This window comes from Chelon labrosus (genome assembly GCF_963514085.1).
Source record: "Chelon labrosus genome assembly, chromosome: 24".
NCBI lineage: Eukaryota > Metazoa > Chordata > Actinopteri > Mugiliformes > Mugilidae > Chelon > Chelon labrosus.
In genome coordinates, this window is record NC_140357.1 from 8526324 (window position 1) to 8551745 (window position 25422).

The 25422-nt window shown below is 44.6% G+C and overlaps 2 protein-coding genes across 3 annotated transcripts; one reads left to right on the top strand and one right to left on the bottom strand.

The window, feature by feature from the left end:
- Window positions 1-432: 432 nt before the first annotated feature.
- Window positions 433-12388, bottom strand: LOC311509626 (insulin receptor substrate 2-like). Of its 2 annotated transcripts, none has more exons than XM_084574864.1 (3): window positions 9467-12388; window positions 8808-9304; window positions 433-3009 (listed from the first exon to the last, which is right to left on the bottom strand). In XM_084574864.1, the coding sequence occupies exons 1-3, from the start codon at window positions 12148-12150 to the stop codon at window positions 3005-3007; spliced, it is 3186 nt and encodes a 1061-aa protein (XP_084430990.1). In that variant the 5' UTR covers window positions 12151-12388; the 3' UTR covers window positions 433-3004. The 2 variants fall into 2 exon arrangements, with proteins under 2 accessions (XP_084430990.1, XP_084430989.1); XM_084574863.1 differs by having other exon boundaries at window positions 8808-9307.
- Window positions 12389-16137: 3749 nt separating this feature from the next.
- LOC311509537 (lysosomal acid phosphatase-like) lies at window positions 16138-24523 on the top strand (the record flags this gene model as incomplete). The annotated part of the gene is given in 15 exon segments (XM_084574775.1): window positions 16138-16406; window positions 17998-18093; window positions 18563-18649; window positions 18925-18985; window positions 19082-19173; window positions 19258-19356; window positions 20669-20758; window positions 21022-21105; window positions 21201-21249; window positions 21870-21958; window positions 23757-23863; window positions 24158-24219; window positions 24222-24295; window positions 24297-24432; window positions 24519-24523. Coding segments are annotated over 15 exon segments (1221 nt in total). The 5' UTR covers window positions 16138-16316.
- Between the last annotated feature and the right edge of the window lie 899 nt (window positions 24524-25422).

The following is a 25422-nucleotide window of genomic DNA, read 5'->3' on the forward strand; positions in this document are numbered from 1 at the left end:
GGAAGTCATTGGCGCAGTATGAGCTTCCTGCCTCTGCCTTTGGACTGAAATAAAAAAAATAAAAAATACTAACGGAGGGAGAAAGTTCAGCTCCTCACTCTGGCCTAGGATATCCTCCCCTCCTGACACACGGTCAGGAAGCTATTTGACTCAGTGCCAAGTACATAACGTCTCAATGGGTAAGAGATAAGAAGAGAGGCATGATGGGATTTGGAGTCTTGTGTAGAGTATTTGAAACAAATACACTTTTAGTCTGATAAACTTAGTCAAACTGATATGTTCTAACACTATAAAAGACTTATTCTTACAAATTAAAAGCTGAATTTATGAACTACAAAACTAACACTTGCTTAGTTCAACAATTTGACTTACTTGGTCTAAATCTGGCCAGTATCTTACGTTATGGAAATGAAAACTTAAGACCACGTTGCATCTCTTTAAATAAATTCATTTATTTCTGTAGGTTGCTAGTCATAATGAATACAGACAAAAAGCAATACTTGACTACCAGAATTTATAAATCATCATAATCGTCTCTTCTCGTGAGCATCACAACAGCATATTGAACTATGTACAATGGAAGACAACAACACATTCGAACTGAGCCAACCAAAGATCGATCGGAAAACAAGAAACTGTTGGAAACGTGGGGGTTGGGGTGGGGGAGGGGCGCATTTAGACAAGTTCCCAGCGATGAGAAAAAAAAGAAAAAAAAAAACAGTTGGCAGAAAAAGAAATGTACAAGGAGCCAAACAGCCCCTGCTCATCACCAGAAGAAAAGAAAAGACAAATCAATGCAATGTTACATTTGGTTCCACAGTTGTAAACTAGATTTAGTTAGATGTCACTATTGCATATGCCATCGGGTAAAGTGTGTCGACAAGGCAAAGAGATCTCTATAATAAAATAGACAAATAGTATTTTTTTTTCTCCATATAATCAGACTGTGAGGGGGAACGCATACAATACACTGTACAACCCCCCAAAGCAACCCCCCCATCCCCCATCCCCTTTTTAAAAATCGGTAGCCAAAGTCTTTACACAGGAATATCATTGCAACATAGGTAAAATCTAAGTACTCTAGGTATATTCAATAGATTTTTATTATTATTATTTAGTTAAACTCTTTCTATGTACAAAATATACACATTCAAGACTCTGAAGATAAATAGATAACACGATTTAGTACGGTACAGCTCCAATGTTATTCAACTCTTTGTCAAAACCATTGCACCAGCTCAGCGATACATTCAGAATATGGTTCAAGGTTTTACAATCTACTGTACACTAAAGGGAGCCAGCTGGCGTCGGCACAGTGGGTTGACCGCAGTGAGAATGACGATAGAGAGTGCTTATACCCTGGCGGCCATTTTGGAGGCTCCCGGGAAGCGGGTTAAAGTTTTAGCGTAGGTTAGCATGCGACCTCTGGAGAAGACACTTTTTTTCTTCTGACAAAAGTTTGTCAGGAAAGCGCTCAACGGTTTTGTGTTACAACCGTGTTACACATCATTAGCATGTGGTAGCTAATGTTAGCAAACTTTTAGTTAACTTCTTTTTCTTGATCTTCTTGTTTGGCAGTAGCCTAGTCTTAGCTATTGCTAGCCAGTAGCAAATGGTGAAGCTAATGGTTTGCAAAGCTTACTAAGATTGTTTGCTAGCTTGATTATCTAAATTTTTGCTACTTGGAAATTTAGCCATGACATAGTAATATAGCTTCATAGTCTTACTTTATTTTTTTGTACATTGCCAGCTGTAATGGTATTTTCTAGACTGCTGAGTCTCCAGTGAACCTCCATCATGGTGCCAGATGTGACTGTAGGCCACTACATTTTCAGTGCCCCTTTTTCCCCTTTTAATTCAGCCCCCACTTGCCGACCAGATACCGCCTCACCTGTGCCCTGGACCTCTACAGTTTTACGTTGGCTCCCCCTCTCCCAACTATACATTTGCACAGTCAAATGATATCACAGCAGGGCGGCCCGCATTGAGCTAACACAGCAGGCCGTAGGTTTGAAGGTAGGAGTGTGTGAGGTTTTCAGGCTCAAGTGACTGAGGAACTGTGGGACGTACAGTGCATTCAGATGCCTGGTGTTGCGGGGTCTGAGCTGACTTATAAAGACATGCATATGACTCTTGAAGACATTTAGAAATATATTTCTTTAAGTCCAGCGTTTTTGATTGGACAAAAAAATAAACTAGGTTAGAATGAATAAGAAATATGTAATTAAGAAAATACTTTAACAGCAATACAATAAATCAGATCTCAAGCAGCCCCACTGTACTGTACACTTTTTGAAATAATATATATTTTATGGTAAACTAGGCATTTTACTTTCCACAAGAGAATAACAATATAGAGATGTAGGTCCAAACAGACATACCATAATAGAATATTTATCTCTTATTTCATAGAAAACATAAGGACATTATAGACATTAAGGCAATGGGTAGGTCTTATCAGACATTCATCATCCAAAAATAAATAAAATATCGAATCTATAATATAGTTATATACTCAGTGTACCTTGGTATCCTCCCTCTCTGCGCAAATTTCTGTAGCAGTATCATTGTTCACTGGCACACCAGTTGGTCATCTCTCAAGAACACACACTCGCACACATGCAGGCAGTCATACAGCTACCCTCAAGTAAATAAATAGTATCTCGGTACCATTAGAGTTTAGTTATTGTCTGACTATCTTTGCTTCTGTGCTTGTGCCAGAATTTGGGTCACAGGAGAAATGGCCTCTAAAAGTGCAGGGAACACGAGACGCTCCGGTACACAACACACTCATCCACACACAAACACACCTGTCCTGCCTACAGCAAAATTCACGACATGCATAGATGGTGACCCGCTTGTTCCCAAAGTGTGTGTGTTTGTGACGCCGAGGGTCCAGACAGTCTTTCAGGGCGACAAAGCCCAGTGGGAGGGCAGAGTTTTTAGTTTTCTTTTTCGAGCAGCAGGTCAGTCAAGATGCAAAGTCGGAGGACGGACGAGTCCTTCAGTCTGGAAGAGATGACAAGAGAGAGAAACACTGGATTAATTTCAACATTCTTCATCGATCACATGCAAAAGATGAGCATTTGTAGCTATTAACATCCAAGTTTCAAATAAATTTTACTGAAATGACACAAAACAAAAAAAAAAGATGCTCTTTAGCACGACTAGTGGTCAAAAAGTTCAAAAGACTCCTTTAATATTTCAGAGCATCCAGTATTTACTATTTATTCTGTAGCTAAACTTATGATACCAGCGGAAATTACTAAAAGCTGATTCTGTAGTCTGATTGTTTTTCTCACAAACAACACCGGCGCCAATTAAGCAGACCTTTGAGACGGCGGACACGAGAGAACAGAGTGTAACGCTGGGTCTGTACAGCGTGAACTCATTCACAGACTCACAGATTAGTGTTTTTGAGCCACAATAACAAGGAGACACAGGGAGAAAAAAAAACAACAAAACAGCTTAAATATGGAGAACAGTGAGTGCTGCACACATCACATTGAAGAGGCCAGAATTTATTATCCCACACTGCACAAAAACACATTTATATAATAACGGTCTGTGCATATTTTCTTTGAGTTGAATGGTGATATTTATCCTTCATTTCAATGCGCGTCTGTGCGTCAATTTTCTGATTTTTATGCACCGTCCATTTGCAGGGAAGGGCTTGAATGACAGTTTTGTGCATGTGTGCGTATATGTGTCTATGTGTGTGTGTGTTTGGGGGGGGGCTGTTCTGCAACGGTCGTAATTACATAATCTGGGATGTAGTGCGATGGGGGTTGGGGATCTCCTCTCGCACAACGGCTTTGCTTTGGACACACACCGAGCAGAGGAGGAAAAGCTACAAGGAGTAGGAGAGTAGTAGCTGACAGCCAGGGCTGGGCGTCGCTACTGATTCAATTCCATTTTTCAAACTAGAAGCTGATGCATCGCTGATGTAGATCTAAAAAAAGACATTGATACCCGTGTAATATTATACGATGCTTTATCATAGAGGCAGGAAGGATTTACTTGAAGTCAGGGTGGTGGATGAGGGGGATGGGAGGGCTTGCCCTAGAGAAGCTAAGGCACTGGGTTGCAGACGTGCGTCATGAAACCATGTAAGGTCTTTCAGATGGTTATAAGACTCTTTCAAAAGTTGGATGACCTCAAAAATGCACGGCGGTCTGGCTGAAAGAAGCCTGTTTTTCTATGTTACGGAGCGTTAGGGATGTCAAATCCTAATGTAAGGCCACGCTTCTTTAAAATCTCACTGGCCAGGCCGCCTTTGACCAAGATGCATTGTGGGAGAGCTTGCATCCTTGCTGCATTTCTGGGGAAAAACTGGTGCAACACATGACGCCTTAGATAAATTTGGATCTTAGATTTTATAGCTTCCAATAACATTCAGTTTAGAGAGGCTGAAGCGAACAAATACCCACACCTTGTGTTACGTATCCCCCCCAGCTGCCGTCCGCACAGCAGCAGCAGCAGCAGCAGCAGTCGCCGGCCCTCTCTGATCTACCCCCGGCCGTCTAATCTCGCCTGCAGAGGCTGTAATCTCATCTGGAGCCATGGCTGGCTAAATGTGGGGAACGCTGGCCACGCAGTTATCTAGCAGCTAGCGCTTCTGTCTGGAACATCCCGGCCTACTTTAGCACCCCCCCTCCCTCCCCTCAGTCTTCTCTGAGCCCTGACACACACACACACACACACACACACATACACATAGAGGCTGGAAACTCTGACACAAGAGCCCGCGGTGTTACGTGTGAATGTTTGTTCACTACGTATCATGTAACGCGGCATTTCAGGATTTCCTACCATGACTATTTGCACTGCTTTGTCATATTTGCAAGATCTGAGCTGCAGTGTAGCTGTGATGCGGATGTAAATAAACAGCCGGTGTGTGCATGTGCAGGGATGAAGGAGGATTGGACAATCAGGCTGATGGGTACAATCAGGCGTCACCTTTAGGGAGCAAATCCACAAATGGGGCAACGAAATGTGACACGCAGAAAAATTTAAACAGAGCCGCAAAACCAGCCACAACTTCTGCAGATTTTTTTCACTTAAGCCATTACTAGGCGCATAATTACATACGTATGCACAGCAATTATTTTTAGTATGTCTGATGATTTCCTTGACAAATCGGCTGGAAAATACTGGAGATGCTTTCTGCAGCCGGAGATCAAGCCGTGAAATGGCTCAGAGGGGTCATTCTTCAACTTTGTGACAGCCCTCAGTTTATGATAAAAAAAATTTCTTAACCAGCTCCGTAATGCGTCTCATTGATCCTATGACCCATACCACGCATCCAGGCCTGGCCTCGTCTACTGAGCACGCTCAGAGCGAGTATCTAGTAGTGGGGAGGGGATGCATGGCTGCGCAACTGGATCTCTTTTCCTCGCCTTCCCTTCCCCGACGTCAGCATCAAAGGGGCAACATGGACCAATGCTGCGCTGACCTCACTCCCTCAGCCTGAATGACGTTAAGAGGAAGTGGGATTTGAGTAGATGGACGAGGAGGTCTCTAATCTGACCGAGAAATTACACACTCGTCGCTGATGGAGTCGCAGCAGATGGGGTTGCTGTCATTAGCGGAGGGATAGTGAGCAGGAAGGGATGTGCACGGCGGCATGTGTATGTTTACATGCTAGTAGCGTGTGCATTGGGCAGGGGAAAAAACGGCGTAATGAGTGCGCTCGCGTGTGTGTGATGAGATGGGGCGGCGTGGCAGGTGTTTAGCCCCCATTTCACCCCCCCCCACCCCGGACTCCACACGCATGCACTCTCACACACTTGCCCTCCAGAGAGTGGCCATCTGCCACTAGCACTCAGGAGGGACTCCAAAGTGTCACAGCGGGGGCTTCTCCTGTCTTCAAATCAAACAAATCCACCAGATATATACGAGTCTAACTGTATCAGAAAGAACAGTATCAAGGAAGCAGGAGGCGCTTGTTGCCGTCAGACAAAGGTATTAGTCAGATGAGAAGGTGGAAACAGAGACGGCTGACTTAGCTAATCTGGGCCCGGTACAGAACATCCACCTGGCTGAGCTGAGGCGAGCCGGGGCCACGAGTGGATAGAGCCAGCTCGGGTTAGAGCGGAGGTAAACACCACCTCAGAGTCACGTGGGCCGGGCCTCTGGCAAAACAAGAGGTAAACAAACTCCTGACCCCGATGCCGGGCATCTAAGCTGACTCTAGGTGGAGCGCGGGGAAGGGGGGGGAAGGAAAAAAAACACATATCCAGCTGTCAAAAGCTTTTGACTGCAGGGTTTCTGCTGACTGGAAGAAGCACAGTCACGTTTTTTTTTTTTCACCAAGTGGGCTGTGACATGTGTCAGTGGGGGGCTGACGCTGAATTCCACGGGGCGATCTGGGCTGACGGGGTTCAGATATTTTGATTCTGACATCTTCTTCTAGAGCACGCAACCAGACGTTACCCTGGGCGTCTTTCCAGCCTCGTTTCAATGCGAGGGTGAATTAATCAACTGGGGCGTTTGGCTAGCTGGAGTAAAAACCTGCAGATTTTTTTTTGGGTCATAGTGGCACACGATGCAGACTCCCAGCGTGAATGAAAGCCCTCTGAAAGCAGGGCCCGGCGCCAAACAGCCCCCCCCCCCCCTCCTGTCCATGCGGTTCATTTTGACCTCCTTCACCCCGCTTTGCCACACAGGAGCGTAACTGCTCAGTAAACAAGCGATCGGGTCCGCCATCAAGCGCTCCCCCAGCATGCACCTCGGCCAAAGAGGGCCTCGCCAGTGAGTTTGTTTGTTGCTTTAAAAAGCCAATGCCCCTCCCGCCCTCTCTCTCCCTCTCTCTCTCTCTACTTGTCTTACTTCTGCTAAGTGAACAGCCTAATGAGGCAGAAGGGCAGTGGAGCACACGTGCCATCTTGCCCCATTATGCACGCATTCATTCGCTCACCCACCAACAGCCAGGGCGAGCAACACTGGAAAACAAAACAGCCTACTCTCTCTCTTTGTCTCTTTTACTCTGCACATCTCTGCCAAGTGTTCACGGACGCAAGCTACACCACTGGAAAAAAAAAAGAAAAAAAGAAAGATCCCTGAGAGAAAAAAACAACAAAAAAAGAAAAACACCCTGCATGCGTACGTGCTGGAGTCCACATGTGTGTGCTTGACTCCTTTCCCCTCCCTCCGCCTCGTCCATTACATTGAACGAGCTTTTATTAATGCCATAAAAATATTTGCACTCCATCAGTACCAGTACAGGACGTCTCAGATAAAAACAAACAAGCGGGCGCGCGTTGATAACGGCCATTTTCACTGTCAACAAAATTCCTGAAACATGTCGCCATCAACGATGTCACACGCGCGAGCGTAAGGACGGCGCGAGCTCAAGGCTCACATGGGGAAATAATTGGTTTTCCATATTACAGTGCAGAGGTGGCCTGGTGCATTCCACTGTATTTACCAGAGCATTGGTGACTGTAGTAATAAACCTACAGTGAAATAAAAGCCACTTTCTATTCAAATGGCTGGGACAAAAACAGGCCCCTCTCACAGCAACTTTTCAAAGCAGCTCTGCCAGGAATGCAGACCGTGACATCCAGTTACCTGATGGCCGCATAGCAACTCGCCTGCTTTGTTGCACGCCCCCCCAACCCCTACCCCGACCCCTCGCTGCCTGCAAGGACACAAACACATTTCCACTTGCGCTGGGCCTCACATGTCGGGGTACAAACCCCTTTGCTCCCACCCGACCACCCCTCCTCCTCCCCAACTCCTACGTGCTCGCAAACACACGCTGGTATGGCTGTGTCCAGTACACGGCGTGGGGACACAGGGAAAGTCAACACGCGTGTTTGCGCCGCCCGCCCGCCATCCCATCCCACGCCAGCAGCTTTGTTTTGTTCGCCGGGATATTCTGGGACGCTATTGATCACGGGATGCCGGGAATAAAAAGGGGTCTGTGGAGGTCACATTGATGTGCAACACATCCTTGATGCCTACCCAACTGAAAAACAACAGCCGGAAATGCCCGCGGCCTAGAGTGACATTACAACAAACAGGAAGCCCGAGCCACCATTCCTGTGGCATTAACCAGCAGCGTTACTGCTAATAACAAGCCACAATAAAACTAATTCTATAAGCCTGATGACAAAAAGGCTTAAGTGCCTCCTCTGATTTGTTGTGAATTTATTTTTAGAAGGTTAAAAATTAATCTCTAATCCGTTATTTCCTTTCATTTTGTAAAAACTTCCATTCATTGATGGAATCCTGAGATCTGTTTGTGTTTTTGCAGCAGCGAGGCAGCGTCCTGCTCCGTCATGGTGCCTGTTTACTTCTCAGCTCTCAGCCTGGTCACGTTTCGCAGCAGCCTCGTGTTGCATTCACATGCCGTGGGAAATACCGAGGACGACGTCCGTTAAAAAGTCAGCGTGAACGAGCTGCAGTGTCTGCCCCTCTTCGCTTGGACACTCCCCCCACCTGACAGCCACCCTCCTGTTTACCTTTCAAAGTCAATTATAGCCACAAGCGCTTCTTGCGTAAGAACTCAAAGGGGTGGGAGCTTAGGAGGAGCACCTGAAGGCCACATCTGCACCACCTACTGTACTTTCAAATCCACAGAGTCCGTTTGAATTTGAATTGAGCGGAAGCTTGCTTTCAATCTTATTTATTCCCCCCCTATTTCGGCGCCAACTGTCAGCGCTGCTGTTTTTATGCAGTGCAGCTATCATTTTCTTTCAGTTTCTTTTCTTTAACACCCCATTTCCTCTGTTAAAATAATAACGCCTGGATGTTTAGATACATTATTTAGCAGTAACACATCTCACATGAACTTCACCCACCTTTGGCAGTGGTTGCAGCCTCCTTGAATCCCAAACAGACATACGGTGTGCTGTGTAATCCATTGATACCCCCTTTGCAGCTGCTAGTGGGTTTGAAGCCAACCAGGTCCTCGCATTTCTCCACGCCCCGGTTGTCCAGCAGGTTCAAGGCAATGTAGTTCAGTCCGTTCGGGTAGCCGGCCAAGCTCTGCCTGCTCACCGGGCTGCCGCACTCCTCGTCCGAGCCCTCGCTGCTCCGGGACGAGATGTTCTCCACCGAGCTGTGCCTCTTCACGGCGTCGCCGCGCGCGAAGGAGGGGAAGACCGGGGTCACGGTGGCGGTGGAGGAGAAGGTCTCGGAGCTGTGGCGCCGACGGCCCTGCGGATTGGCCCGGATGACCTTAGCGGAGCGGTCGGGGTCCACGGTGGGGGAGGAGGCGCCGCCGAGAAGGAAGACCCCGATGTGTTCTGGGACGCCCTGGTCCTCCAGAGAGAGACGTCCCTCCCTGATGCTCTGGCTGCTGGAAACAGGGTTTAAACTGTTAGGACAATTCAAAATGTAGTAAACTAGTATCTTGTTATAAGCTTGGGATGCATTTAATAAAAGAAAATTGATCAATTATTTAAGTAAAATGACAAATGATAGTAAATTAATCACTACTAAAAGCACAGGTGTCTACCTTGCAGAGTTCTGGGGAACAAGTTGTGGCGGTGAGCTGGTCATCCCAAACGTCATCTCGGTGTAGTCATTTTTCACCTCCTTGCCGAGCCCCTGAGAGCCTTTCTCGCCGTCCACATGATACACTCCGTCCTCCTCTGAGCAGGGGCACGCTGACAACTCTGGGAGTGTGTCCAAGCGCTCTGCTGGAGTGTCAGCCTCCTTGGGTGAGCGTGAGCCCAGCTCCAGGTTCATGTAGTCTGTCAGAGACGATCTCCCCGGGCCCCCGCCGCTAGAGCCCAGCGATGAAGACTGGCTGTCTGTGGATATGATGGAGGGCGGGGAGAATCTGGTGCAGCTGAAGTCGATGTTAATGTACTCTCCGGGACTCTTGGGCTCTCCGGGAAGGGGATGTTCATTCATCCTGGGCAGCGTCCTCACGGTGTCCAGAGACAGCCTGTTAGGCCGGCCCAGCCTGCCCCTGTACGGCAGGCTTTCAGCCCTGTGTCTGACCGGGGAGGGCACAGAGGGGCTCAGTGGTGACGTCTGAGCTGCACTGGGCTGCATCACTGAATAATAGTCTGACTCCACTGCCCTCTGCCTCAAACTTTGAGGGCTCATCAACACATACTGGCCGTTATCGTCATTCTTAGTGGCCTGAAGTTTAGCAGGTAGCGTGAGGGAGCCATTCTGGTAGGCCGGCCTGATTGATGCAGGTTCACTGCCCAGCAGTCCCAAGTAGTTTTCAGGTGGGGTCTGGAGTGGAGGTGGGTTTCCAGGCGACATATTCATGTATTCACTGTGCCTGTCTGGGCTGTCGATGGAGGATTTGGAGCCACACCACATTCTCATGTAGCCACTGTCCTCCAGAGAGCTGCTGCAAGGAGAGTTGGTCTTGTAGCCACCACTGGCAGCTGCCTGAGGATGCACCCGGGGGTTCACGATCTGCTTTGGCGCCGACACACACATGGGGCTCATGGGAACGTAGTTGTCACCCCTGCCAGACTGAGGTGCCACACCTGGCGTCATGGGCATGTAGCCATCGTCGGCAAGGTTACTACTGGAGCTCCTGGATGAACCGATTTCTATGTCGCCGTAATCCTCTGGGTAGCACACTTTCGGTGAGGCGGAGTGGGAGTTCTGTCCGTGGGCTATTCTCATTAGCGTGTACTCATCCAGGGAAGCTGAGGACAGTGGTGTCACCGCTCTCTGTTGCCGTGGCGTCGTGAGGGAGTGGGTTCGCTTCCTGTAAGCCTTGTCAAAAGCAAGACTCTCGCTACCGGCGCCGGATCTGTTGCCGTTTGCTCCCTCCATTATCATGTAACCACACGGGTCGCTGGTGTCCCGGGATGGAGGTGTGCTAGACAGGGAGTCAGGGGTGTCACTGCGGGTCAGGGGGAGGAACTTGGGTTCACCTGGGCTGGAGCTGTAGTCGTCACAGAGCATGAAGCCAGTGTCGCTAAGTGAGCCGGAGATGGAGGCGCTGCAGCTGAAGGGCCGTCGGGCTTTGTCCGGAGTGCAGATAATAGCCCCCCCTCTGGGAGACATGCTAATGGGGCTGGAGGCAACTGGAGGGGAGTTGGACACCGGCATTGACCGGCTGTGATGGAGGTTGGAGTTGGACTCTAGCATCCTGCAGGTGCGCCCACTGCTGAGGGTGTGGCACCTGAAGTGATTCCCAGAGTTTGGACTGGTGGGACTCCCGTTCACAGATATTGACATGGACACAGGCCGGGTCACGCTGCCGTCCCCCTCACTCGCCGTTCTAATCCGACAGGATGTGAACTTCCTCCCGGGGGACGTGGCTGCCATGCTGTCTGTTCTGGACCTCCTCACCAGGCCGGTCTGGCTGGGGGGCAGATTGTTGAGGTTGCGTCGTGTGGGCACAGAGATAGGGTTCGTGCTGGCAGACTGGCTTTTGCTCCTTGGCCTGAACTCAGACAGCTCTTTCATGGCCTTCATGGCCTCCAGGATGGTCTCGTGGATGTTCTGCGCCACCACAGAGTCCTCCGCCTGCATCCAGAACTCCCCCGGCCCCGTCACCGCCGACCGTCCCACCTCTATGAAGAAGAAGTTGTCTGAGTGGCCGCATCTCCTGATATTCATGAGTTGTAAAGTGACAGCAGCGGTTTCAGAGTTCAGTTTGACAAAGCTGATGGTCCGGCTGGACAAACACAACCTGTACACTCCAGTGAGGTTCTTGATCTGACCCAAGCCTTTGGATTTCAAGTTGACCTGCCATACCTCCTTATAATTAGCAGCTGTTGCAGGGGAAAGGGGTCCGTAGTTGGTCTCCTCAAAGCCCACTAAAGAGGACGTGGAAGCCGGGCTGTCATACACCTTCCCCTCAGCAATTAAATCAGTCAACACCGTGTACCAGCTCTCCTGCTCCTGCTCGTTGTCTGCAGCCACGGCGAAGTATTCGTCCTTGGTGTAGAGGGCGACGAGGTGCTTGTGTTTGGCGTCGGCCCGCTTGTTTACGCACAGACAGGAGTCCAAAGTTATGACCCGTTTCGCCGCGGACTTGTTCCTCCATTTCTTCTCGCTCTCGTAGTACTCCAGCCGGGCAGGGCATCGCTCGGTGGGCTCCCGGAGCACGAAGAAACGCCGGTGGCCGTGCTTCTGCTTCCTCAGGTATCCGCACTTCTTCACGCCGTTCGTCCCATTAGATAACAGGTGTCCCCCCGTCACCGGAGGACTTGCCATTTCTCTCCACTTTTCTTTTCCAGAAGTCCAGATCAGCAAAGTCCTTGTTTTTTTTAATTTTTTTTTTTATTATTTTTAAAGAAAACTCTAAATTACAAAAGAAAAATAAAAGCGTTTCTTTCTTATATATATTATTATTTTCCTTTTAATCCATAGCAGAGGTCCTGGGGAACGCGATCGGCTGAAGCAAACAGTGCAAAGGAGAAGAGGGACCCGACCAGGGACTGATCCGGTCCTGGAGAAAAACAACATGTGACGCTGCTGCTCTAAAAACAGAATAAAACACAGAGTCATAGGGGGGCGGGGCGTCCTGCAGGGGCCGTGCCTGTCAATCACCGCTCTCGGCGCTTCCCATTGGCCGGCTCCAGCTTTCAAATCAGACCCGCCCCCTTCTCTCCAGCAACCTCTCTCTCTCTCTCTTTCCCTCCCTCCCTCTCTCTCTCTCTCTGTCAAGTAGAAACTGAAAATATCCATTTGAATAACATGAATTCCTCTTAACTGTAAAACGAAAATACATTGCAGTAAACAATTGAGCAGAACAGGTGTGGCTTTTTTATTTCTTTTTAAGGTGATGGGCAGAAATGTGCAACACAATGCTTGATTGTAACCGTTCATTCGTGAGGCACTCACACTGTAAACAACCCTGATGTCCTCCTTGTTATATAAGAAGAGTTGTGGCCTATTTTTAAACCTGTGTGTATTCCTCTCTAACTGGAACCCCGAGCGTCCTATTTCAGTCTGGTAATAATTATGCTCATTATCTCCTGAAAATTGTGTCTTTTTAAAGAAGAGGCACAAGAGAGGGCTTCTTTTTTTTGTGTGTGTGCGTGTTTTTCTCTCTCCTACGTTTATGCTGCACCTTTACAAAATGTTCTCTGTGAATGAAAAACAGCCATCTCACAGAGGAGGGCGGGGGGGGGGGGGGAATGGCGAAAGCTAATGCGTCAGAGGCTTCGGGCAGCCACGAGCTTGCAGGAATGCTGCCATCACCTGGCCTTCGCTCCCCTCTCTCTCTCTCTCCGTCCCTGCACATGATTCAGGTGCAAAAAAATAAAAAACAAAATTTGTTTCCTGATCAGAGACAAACAGAAGACGCTGCAGGCGGAGGAGGAATTAGGAACATTCGTGGCATTAGGCTGTGAAGGGCCCGTCGGATGACAGGAGGAAGCTCGCAGACATCTGTTCATCAGATCATCTTGGTAATTATGTCAGTAATTCTGCCTGTGATCATCATGATCATTAGTCATCTCCGTGGACCCCTGCCCCACACTTGGATTGGTTTTTATAATCCCCCAACAAGCAGATTACACCGCTGAGGTGTCATAGTGAGGGTCCAGATGACACTGGGGTATCCTGCTTTCCTAATGAGCATATCTACCCCCTTAAACAAACACATAGAAACTCCAGATTAAGGCTAATCCCTTCCCTCTCTAATCACCATTGTTCTCATTATTGCTATTGTTGCCGTGTGTGATCCCGGTGACATTTAGCCGCTGCCTATTTTTCTGTTTTTGCCCAAGTGTCAGTGGACCAGGGGGGGCTAAGCTCCACCATGTGTTTCCAGCATTAGCCGCCACCTATAATCTGAGACATGAGCAAAAGCACAAACACCTCCGGCAGGATTTAGTAACGCGCCGCGTTTGACCGCAGATATAAACAGCCGGAGGCCAAAACAAAGGTATAAAGAGATTATTGTTGGCATTTATCTGGGGAAGATGCGAGAACACTTGGCAACAATAGTGAAGGAACATTTCTGAGTGATGAAAATTGTTGTTTTGCCGCTCCAGGTTAGACGTAGCTCGTGTCATGTGGCATACTGGGAATATTTGAGTACTAATTTGGATGTTTTCTATTCTAAGACGTTTCTCATCATTTAGGATTGTCTAGTATTACAAACATCTTCTTGTTTCCATCTTTTAGTTTTTACTTTTAATTCATGTAAAGTAAACTGTCGTCTCTGATATGCAAACAGATTAAGATACCAGGGAAGACATCAGCAAATTAGGAGCTCTTCTTCCTCAGCGGCATATTTTTCTGGGATTCTTTCCACCCATGGTAAATGTCTCTCTCCCCAAGGCCTCCTACTACTCCAGTGTGAAGAGGTCTAAGGACATGCTCTTGCGCTCTTATTCCCAGAAAGTCCCGTCTCTCCAGATGATTCTGGGGAAAGGACTTCTGTGGAATTTGTTAGCGCTTTCGGGAGGGTCTAACCGTCTTCCTCGGAGGAAGCAGTTTACTTATCCGGGATTATTCTGTCAAACTGAGGTCAAGTATGAAACGTGTGCTGATAAAATCCAGTGTTAATAGTTGCATAAGACTGTAAATTCACCATTAGCATGAGAATATTTGATAAAAGGTCAGATGATCCACAGCTGTAGCTATCAGGATTTATTTATTCACTTTTACAACAATTAATCCACTACTGATTTCACTCCAAGGCAAAAATGGGGAGACCAGAGTCATGTATGCTGCTTTTCTTCTAAAAGTACTGCGTTTGGTTTTTCTAATCTGTTCCCAAACAATTACTTAATGTCTCCTTCTCTTCATATTTGTGCTGATATAATTCTCTGGTGATGACATAGAAACATCCCAAGGCTTCCAGCTCTCCCGAGGATCAGTAGCGTTAGCGATCCCCCCTCCGGCTGACAGCTCCATGCCGCCAGACGATCACGCAGCAGAGCTACTTTACGTTGCGTGAAAACACAGCAAGGGTCAAGCCGTGAGGTTTGCATGCGTTGACCGCTCTGAAGCACCCTTAACCCTTTTTAAACCTCAAACCTTCCACAAATGCAGCTTTTACTTTTCACACCTCCGTGATCGTTGCTCGCTTAAAACATGTGTGACCCAGTGGCCTCAGGTACCTGCAAGCCAGATATGGATGAAAGGTCTTAGTGGTGATTACTTGCACACGGTTGCACAAACAAACTCCACTCAAGACCCACATGTTCAAGAACCAATCATTTTAAGATTGCAGGAAAATGGTATTATATACTAAATGTATTATAAACTAAACAGATATTTATGATGTTGTTTACAATTTCTCAGTTCAATGTAATGTCTTTTCTTGTTTTCATATTCAATTTTCATCATAATTCATTTTGTGATTAATAGATTAGATCTTACTAGTATGCATGATATCTGCTCTCACTGTTATATAGATTAGAGTAAACAACCTTTGTGTTACACTCAGGCAGGATTTTATTTGACTTTATTTTTTCTTTTCTTTTCTAAAACCACTTTGCAGCTATAAATTTGGATTAACTTTGCCTGGATTGTACAATAATCATGACATAATAACACAGGAGACAGCCCAGCAATGAAAGCTTCATTTATGTCCAAGTGAGTGTAACACAGCTGAGGCAACACGGACCCCTAGTGGCCAAGAGGAACAGCTGCAAGACAAAAATAGAGAATGACCTGACCTCTGGGGGAGACCGGAAGAAAACAAAACAAATAACCAGTGATGGGAATAACGGCGTTAAAAACGGCGTTATCTTTTTCAGTAACGAGTAATCTAACTAATTACCATTTCCTCCGTTACAACGCCTTTACCGTTACCGACAGTTAAATGTGGTGCGTTACTTGCGCTGTCAGCCAGTCTTTTTTTCCCCTGTGGGTTCACAGAAAGTCTATCACACTTGAGGTGTGCGATAGATTTGGTATCGATCCGATACAGGGCTAGTATCGCCGATACCGATATCGATACTTTTTAATAATTACGGTTGATGCATTATCAGTCTGAATCAATCTAAATCTGAATGAATGAATTTTCATGACATTTTAAGTGTTTTTGTGATTTGCCTTTTGGATTATTATTAATCAGTTCAAATCCAGTACAGAATTTGGGCAAAGTTTATAAGTAAATAGAAAACACTTTATTATCACAATAAATGTTTTTGTTCAGAAACAACAAAATAATCAGTTGAGGACAAATAAAAACAAATAATTTTTCAGACAGATTGTTCAGAAACTACAATACAATTATAAACCTAAATCTCTCCCTTCATTGCACTTCTTTCTGGATTTGGATGTACAAAATTATCAGGTCGCCTCTTTAATTAAACGAGAGAAACTGAAACTGAAACTGATCGATCCGCCCTACACTATATCAAACCGACATTAAGGATATCTGCAAATATAGCGGTCCAGCTACTCGAGCTGCTAACATGGTGTCCTGTGCGATACTTTCTCTTTTTACGCTGTCCTCTGTGTGTGGACTCGCTGCAGCAGAAAGAAAACTAGTATACGTGACTGTGGTGAGTACGGTTAATAACTGTATACCTTTTAAGGTTTCAGGTTTTCTTTGGTTTTATCAGTAAATATGCGACTGTCTGCACATAATTGAAGTCTTGCCGAAATTTTTGGGGTATTGTTAAAAAAACTGCGTAGTTATTATTAATTCATGAACACCAATTTTAAAAGGACACATCATGTTTGTGGTTTAAACTGCTAGGAAGTTTTAAAACCGACCCCGTTTTAAAACCCCTTTTTAAACAATATTGGATTTACTTGGGGATTCGTATATTCGAATTGGAAATGTTCAGACCACACGGTGTTGTTTTTCTCTAATAAAACAGGACGTTTGTGTACACACGTCCAGCTGTAATCTGAATTATTTGAGCCGTTGACAGTGTTATTGTTAGCATTATTAGGCGTGCACAGATTATTAAAGTGGTTTGACAAAAAGTGAGAAATTCCATCTTTGAGATTGCTTTAAATGTAAAGTGCAATACAAATAAAATTGATTATTATTATTATTATCAGTCTCCATGCAAAGTAATGAGACACTTGCAAAACGGTTATCCAAAAGTTCAACATTCAGGACGTGTTTATTATCACAATATGTTAATGAAAGCATGTTCAGGTGTCAAATACTGTCTCTTCCAGTCCCACTGTGCCACATACAGTATATGTGGACAGAAAAAGACTACTTCTAACATTATATATACGATTAATTTCCTCACAAACAGAGGCTATACAAGTGGAAACTATAACTGTATTGTGAATGTACATTTTAACTGATATATACATACAACTGTACAGGATAGCTGACCTACTTTCCAGGGTGTTAAAATGAAACCATGAGGAGAAGGACGTGATATTGCTGTGCTGTTATTGTTGCACTTTTTCTGAGAAACGTACGCAGTTTCACTCCGTGGTCGACAGTGGACCACGGAGTGAAACAAGATTAGGACTCCAGGGGATACTCCTTCAAATAGAGTGTAAACATCCATTTTGTCATGCATGCAACGTTTCAGCGTGCATAAAAAAAACCCAAAACCCCTTCACTTCCCTTGTGTGGCACAGTAACTGACACTGTATCATGTCATTTGGCTGCTAATGCAATTTGGGAGTGTTTCTCACCTTCTTTGCATGTTAGCTTTGCAGCAACAACTGTTTGCTAAACCACAACTTGGCTTATGTTAGTGAAATTAGTCTTGATGCATCTCTCTTGACAAAGTGCTCCCATCGGATTGGAGAGCGCTGAAGGCAGGGTAGTTTAAGTATTAACAGTGTTCAGGCATTCTTCTAAAGTCCAAAGTCAACAAAGGTGAAATTGAACCCAGTAAATCCTGGGGATGCACCGAATATGCGGGCACCGAAAAATTTCAGCCGAAAATGGCCCAAAGGTGCACCAATTTTTGTGCAGTGGTACTAATAATTGTCTTTATAATTTCTTTCGGTGTTTCAGCCTTTATTTTCGGTTTCGGACAAGAATTTTCATTTCGGTGCATCCCCAGTTAATCCTCTTGAAAGTGATCCTTCCTATCTGTTCTGCTACAGTTGCTATAATCGCTCTTGTTTCACATTAAAAAGGATCGCTTCTTCTTTCTCTGTCCCCTCCAGGTGTTTCGACATGGAGACAGATCGCCAGTCGAAGCCTATCCTACCGACCCCCACAAAGAGAGCGCCTGGCCCCAAGGCTTCGGGCAGCTGACACAGGTAAAAGGAATATTTGATGCTAGAAGCTAGTTTCTGCTCCATTTACTGCACTTTTTTTTTTGTTTTATTTATGTCATCAACAACCCCTTCCTCTATAACACCAAATGCATCCGCACACATAATCAATGCTTAACTCAAAACAGGATAACTGTATTTCTGTTTCATCATTTCATACTCACTTAATGTGTCTATATCCTCTGTGTTACACAGTGATTAACATAGGCAGCTGTACTAAACACTAGAGGCCATTTTACACTGATTGCATTGCACCTCCATACAGTGCAAACACTAATTCTGCAGAGAAGCAAGTTATGATGATACACACAGTTTGAGTTTCATAACAAACGACAACAACTCTGCACCGTGGCCTGATTCAATATGATCTTGTCTCGTCTCCGTATTTTGTCTAGCATAAATCTACATCCAGTAACAGGAGCACAACTCTCTTCTCAATGTTTGTGTCTGTCAGACGGGGATGAGGCAGCACTTAAACCTGGGCAAGTTTCTGAAGAAGCAGTACAAGGGCTTCCTCAACGATTCCTATATCCGGCACGAGGTAAGGGATGGAGCCTCCTCCTCCTCGTTGCTTTCAGATCACATGATTCGTCAAATTAATATTTGAGAGGAGAGGCCTCCCGCCACCTTGGTGTTACATTGGGTTACCTCTGCTCCTGAAATTCCTGGAGCGTGATGGAAGTCTGATATGTGCTTTCTAGGAGGAGGGCCTCAGTCAGAGCTTCTGTGAATTCATTAAGTAGTTGATCAAAGTCTATTAAAAGCCTCTTGTGTTAGTAATTTTGGGCTAAACATATTTAATTCTTTATTCTTTAGATCTTAGTTCGCAGTACAGACTACGATCGCACCCTGATGAGTGCCTTGTCCAACCTTGCAGGTCTGAACACGAACTCCATCTCTCTATAATACGTCTTTTTGCCGGTACACCTCGTCCTCACTGTAACATCTTATCTCCTCCACTTCCTCCACATAGGTCTCTACCCCCCGAGCGGTGTACAGGTTATCACACCTGACCTGAAATGGCAGCCAGTGCCCGTGCACACCGTGCCACTAAACGAAGAGAAGGTTTGTACATAATGTAAAGGGTTTTATCAGGTGCTGGAAGTGGTTTGATGCACTTTGTCTGATTGTCTGTCTTACTTTTTTTAGCTTCTCAAATTTCCTCGGAGAGACTGTCCTCGTTACACACAGTTGATGAATGAAACCAAACACACAGAGGCATTTGCGAATGTCTCTGCAACTTACAAGGTACAACTTATAATTGTGGCTGTTAAATGTTTCTTCTTAATTTGCAGATTGGTGTTGGGAAAATTAAAAAGGCAATCTCAAAAATCTCATAGTTGGCGATACGGTGTAATTATGTGTATTTAAATTAGGGGTGGGACTTTAACTCGTTAATTATGATTAATTAATTTCCAAAAATTAATGTGTTAAAAAAAAATAACGTATTTAATTGCAGTTTGCATTCCAAACAACGCAGAACTATTGTCAGTGCACGATTTCTTGGTACACCGATTACACTGATGCACACGTCACGATGAAAGCACGTTGCTAGGACTGATGGAAGTATTATTTAAAAAAATAAATAAAAAATACCTGATAGAGGCCTTGATGAAAGCGGGGTTTTACGGTGCCATCTAAATGCAAAACATGTTGCAGTGAGCACAGAAACCGCCGGAGCTGTTAGCACTAGCAGTCCCGGTCCGAGAAAGACGTGTCAGGAACGCAAACATTTTTTTTTTTACCATTTAAAGTTAATACTGTTCTGAAAAAGTACTTAAAGTACTTACAATGGCACTTTTTGATTCAGTCGTCCACTAAAATCCATTTAAATGAAAAAATGCTGCTTTTGGGGCAAATATTTGCGATTAAAATGTGATAATCGAGATTAATTAATCACAAAGCCTATAATTAATTAGATTAATTTTTTTTTAATCAGTCCCACCCCTAATTTAAATGTATTCATGGCATTGCTCCTCAGTATCTGTCCGAATTGCTCCAGCCGTACGCTCTTAGGTCGGCAGATCAGTCATTGCTGGTTGTCCCAAAGACAAAGAGGAAGATGAGAGGTGACTGCGCCTTTGCAGTTGCTGGCCCCAAACTGTGGAACAACTTGCCTTTGCACATTAGACAGGCCGACTGTCTTCCTCATTTTAAATCCTCTCTTAAAACACATTTTTTCTCTTTGGCTTTGAACTCAGCATGAGATGTTGGTTCTTATTGTTTATATTGTTTAATTGGTTTTATGATTTATTTTATGATTTTCGTTTTTATATTCTCATGTCTGTGTACAGCACTTTGGCCAACCTTGTTGGTTGTAAAGTGCTTTATAAATAAAGATTGATTAATTGATTGATTGATTGAATTGCAAGTGTGATTTTTTATTTTTTTATTTCAGCAAAGGCTCAATTTGTTGCCTCATTTGGTGAAATTAAAATCATCTGGATTATCTCTTTAAACTCTTTAAGCACTAAAATAAGAAAATCTGCAAATAATTATTCAAAAAAAGGAAAAAAAAATATAAACATAATCACACTTTTGATTTTGTTTTTCTCTGCAGGACATCGTAGAGCTGGTGAAGACCAAAACAGGACTGAATGAGACGGATGTGGTTTCAGTCTGGAAGGTGTATGACACACTCTCCTGTGAGGTGAGACCAAACATTTCATAAAAACCTGAAACATGTTGCTTGTAGCCGCGATGTCGAGGCTAAAATTCATTTTTCACATACGAAGCACTTGAGCTAGAAGGCGGCCTTCATTTCGTAATAAGAGCACATCAGACTTCTGTGAGGTGGAGGAGAGTCTGCTGACAAAACAAGTAGAGAAATCCATCGAGTTGACCTTTCAAGCCCTTTTAGAAACATCTTTTCATGGTTTTATAAGTCGCACTGTGTCTGCCGTGTCTCTTCAGTCCCGTCACAACATGACAATTCCTGACTGGGCGACTACTGACGTGATGGAGAAGCTACGAATACTCAATGACTTTGGCTTACAGGTAAAAGCTGCAGCAGTGTCTTGACTTTATTTAGAATTTCCGATGGCTGGATATATGACAATAAAAATGCATTAATAATATTTAAATGTCGGCAGGTCTTATTTGGACTCTACAAACAGCAGGAGAAGAGCCGGCTGCAGGGAGGTACGTGCTATGAACCTTAGTAACATTATAGGAGACTTCGCCTTATATTTTTCCTGCTCCTAGCATCAGCCATGATGACAAGATGGTCAATGTTCATCATTCTGCCTGTCATAATGTTATGGCTGCTCTGAGTGTGACAGTTTAGTAAGGAAAAAACACTCTCTGGCTAAATGTGTGTCTCTAAATTAGATGAACTCAGCACGTAGTTTCTCCCAGACTTCAATGTTAAACTCATTTATTTATTTAGACACCAAGCCAGTAGGCTTTAATAGCTTCATGTTTCATTCATGTGTTTATACAGTAATTAATCAGCAACACTCGTGGTGTAGTGGTTATTTCCTAGAACAGTCGTGACTTCATTTTAATGTCATTATGGACTCTATTTATCATTGTGGGGATGTAGTGTATGTTCATATTTATATAATGCACTCTCTATTGTATATTATATGTTTTTCAAAGATCAGAATATAGTGCATTTGTAGGGAACTACTTTCAGCTGCGGATGAATCCAAAGTGCTTTAAAATAAACTACAGTGTGTTTGTTCATGTTAACAAATTGTAATGAGCGTTTAATACTATATAGACAACAGTGTGGAGTCTCCTGTCTGTCTGTCTTTCAGGAGTCCTCTTGGGGGAAATCGTGAAGAATCTTTCCAAGATGGCCGTCCCAGACTCGAAGCAGCAACTCAAACTGATGATGCTCTCAGCGGTGAGCTCATTCATGGTGCTTTTGTTGCCTTTGGACTAAGCCAGGCTTGGCTATTTTCACAGGCACCAGTCATATAGCCAGCGCCATATTTTAAGTAAAGATAACTTTGGTGTATCCAAAAAAGGTTAAAAAAGGCAACTGGACTTGTAGAGTTTGTTCAGAAGACGTTTCACCACTCATCCGAGTAGCTTCTTCAGTTCTGGTGGACTGGTGGGAAATCTGAGGTTTAAATAGGAACTCCTCCTGAAAAAACTTGCTTGTTATGCTAATAACCAGAAACTGGTGCAGCTAATTTCCCTTAACGACTGGGTACTTACCTGTAGTGGAGGGGGGGACTGTGTTGTCCCTGTCCTCTTTCCTATGAATGGTTCTCTAACGACTCTTGTGCGTCAGAGGCTCCAGTGTCAAGGTGTGAATGAGACTGAAACTTCTTGGACCGCTGAATCCACCTACACCTGAAGGACAAAGGACACTCCTTTGAAGATAACAACGTCAAAATCTTAGCCAGAGAAGACCGATGGTTTGAAAGAGGAGTAAAGGAAGCCATCTATGTCAAACTGGAAAAACCTTCACTAAACAGAGGAGGTGGACTGAGATTTAATCTGCCATCTATTTACAATACAGTTTTAACTTCTGTCCCCAAGAAGTTTCAGTCTCATTCACACCTTGACACTGGAGCCTCTGACGGACAAGAGTCGTTAGAGAACCATTCATAGGAAAGAGGACAGGGACAACACAGTCCCCCCCTCCACTACAGGTAAGTACCCAGTCGTTAAGGGAAATTAGCTCCACCAGTTTCTGGTTATTAGCATAACTAGCAAGTTTTTTCAGGAGGAGTTCCTATTTAAACCTCAGATTTCCCACCAGTCCACCAGAACTGAAGAAGCTACTCGGATGAGTGGTGAAACGTCTTCTGAACAAACTCTACAAGTCCAGTTGCCTTTTTTAACCTTTTTTGGATATACCATGACCTGGATGACTGAGAACCTTCACAGACATAACTTTGGTGTAATTTTTAGTCGTTCGGACGATATTTAGCTCCAGTAGAGTGCTGCGTATATCCATATAGTGGAAGTGACTGGGGCACCGAAACACAGCCTCTAAATAACGCGTTATCTGCCACGAAACTCGTTCATTTCACCAATATTTTGTTATGATACACTGGTGCTATTCCCCGTTGAGTCCGGAGTTACCTGTTATCTATTCGCGGACGTGCAGACATTTGTTGTTCTTTGGCCAGCTGTTCCTCTCTCTGCCTCCACATCCTCCCTTCAAGGAGCTCCTCATCCATATACTCTGGCTCAAAACAGTAAGGACGTCCATCGTAAACAAAATCATCGTCCGCAACCTCAGAATCGGGAAAATATTTAGCCAAGTTGCAAAAAACTAGCAGTAGCAAATTACAGGTAAACGAGCCAACAGTTGCCGGTGCGTGCAACACTCAAAGATGACATCATCCAGGTCAGAGGTTAGTAGGTCAATCTACAGACCCCAGATCATGATAACAGGTAACTCCAGACTGAATGGGGAATAGCACTAGCGTATCATAACAAAATATTGGTGAAATGAACGAGTTTCACGGCAGATAATGCGTTATTTAGAGGCTGCGTCTCGGTGCCCCAGTCACTCCCACTATATGGATATACACAGCGCTCCACTGGAGCTAAATATCTTCCAAACGACTCCAAATGACACCAAAGTTATATGGGTGAGTAAACGATCGTATTTTATGCCAGAAATAAGGTCCAGGTTGTAAAAAACAGTAATCAATTTAAATATGTGTGTCTGTCTCCCCCAGCATGACACCACCATAGCTGCTCTTCAGGCCAGCTTGAATGTGTCTAATTGGGTTCAGCCTCCGTTCGCCGCCTGCCACATATTTGAGCTGTACAGGCACGACGACGGGTATAAACACACTTTTAATGAGTTTAATGTTCACAGTCAGTCTAAGCTAAGTTGAATACACAGTTGAAACCAGAAGTTTACATACACTGTGTTAAAAGACACATAAACCTTTTTTCCTCACTGTCTGAAGTTAAATCAGACTAAACCTCTCCTGTTTTAGGTCAGTTAGGATTACTAAAATTATTTCTATTTGCTGAATGCCACAATAATGAGAGAGAGAATTTCTTAGAGAATTTTTTATTACTTTTTGTGGGTTAAACCTTTGGATAAAATTCTCATCTCCGTCTCACGCAGCTCTGCTTCGGTGTCGATGCTGTACCGTAACGACAGCAACGTGGAGCCGTACCCTCTTCAGTTACAGGCTGCTCCCTTGACTGCCCCCTGGAAGACTTTGTGAGAATAACCAAGTCCTCTATCTCAGACGACTGGGACAAAAGAGTGTCAGCGGCCCCGTTCGTTTCTCGAGGTCATCTGTCTGACTGCAGTTGTGGTCGGCTGTCTGTTCGTGCTCCTCCTCCATCTCCTCTTCTGCTTCATTTACTATAAGAAGAGGCAGACTGGCCAACGGGGTACACTCTGAAGTCGGTGCGGCAAAATCGGGACGTAGTATTTTGCCTGGTGTTCTTGAAAAATTCTTACTTTTATGTGTTTTCAGTTTGACAAGAGAGGACTTAAGATGACGCTTTTTTACCCTAAATGGGACCATAATTGATATAATGAACACCACAAACTGTATTGAAGAAGATTTGAAACCAGTGATTAAGAGAATAAACTTTCTATATAGTCTGCCTTCTCTTTACAAGGCTACGTTTCTTTTTATGTTTTAGGACAACAGTGTTGACTGTAATTGCAAATTAATGAAGCTGTCTTGATGTGTGTGGGTGTGATGCAGTTCGGGGGGTGACGTTGATTCATTGCGCTTGTATGTGTTCTGACTGAAACGCCTAAAGACCGACATGCCTTAATTTTTTTAACAACCAGGTGCTCTTTATGCAATGTCATAACACGGCTTTTTTTCCCCAAGCTTCTTGAGGTGTGTTTGATTTATATAAAAGAAGCAGCTGGGAGTCCATCAAGGAGTCCCTTCAGTAAAACACCAGCTCAGTGGATGACTTTTAATCTTGAGACAGAATATAAAATACGTCTAATATTCAAGTTTGTTGTTAAAGTGTGGAAACTTTGGGAACCTTTTGCATCTCTGCCTTTTAAAAGCAAATAGTTTTGAGTGGATTACATGCTTTCCTTGAGTGATACGACAAGAGACCAATAACTGTACCTGAAACTTTCATCTCATACACTTTTTAAGAAAAAGATTTTTATGCAGGAATGCGGCCGTGAGGCTGTGAATTATTGACAGTGCCACACATTTGTCAGTATTAATGCCTCCACGATTTACCAGACTTTGAGAATGTGTAATGTGCAGAAATAAATAATCAGTGATTTGGAAAAGCTCCCCATGTTGCATTTTTTGGTTCTTTTTGCTGCTGTTTAAGTTTTCTTCCAGTTAGGAGGAGTTGCAAGTAGCTAGCTCTAAATACAAGCAGGAACACAGCCAGGAC

What these genes read in the sequence shown, in the direction of transcription:
- LOC311509626 (XM_084574863.1), bottom strand. Translation starts at nt 12,150, where the DNA reads ATGGCAAGTCCTCCGGTGACGGGGGGACACCTGTTATCTAATGGGACG. An exon ending in GTTCCCCAGAACTCTGCAAG is followed by an intron (nt 9,308 to 9,466) that starts GTAGACACCTGT and finishes CCCTGTTTCCAG; the next exon opens with CAGCCAGAGCATCAGGGAGG.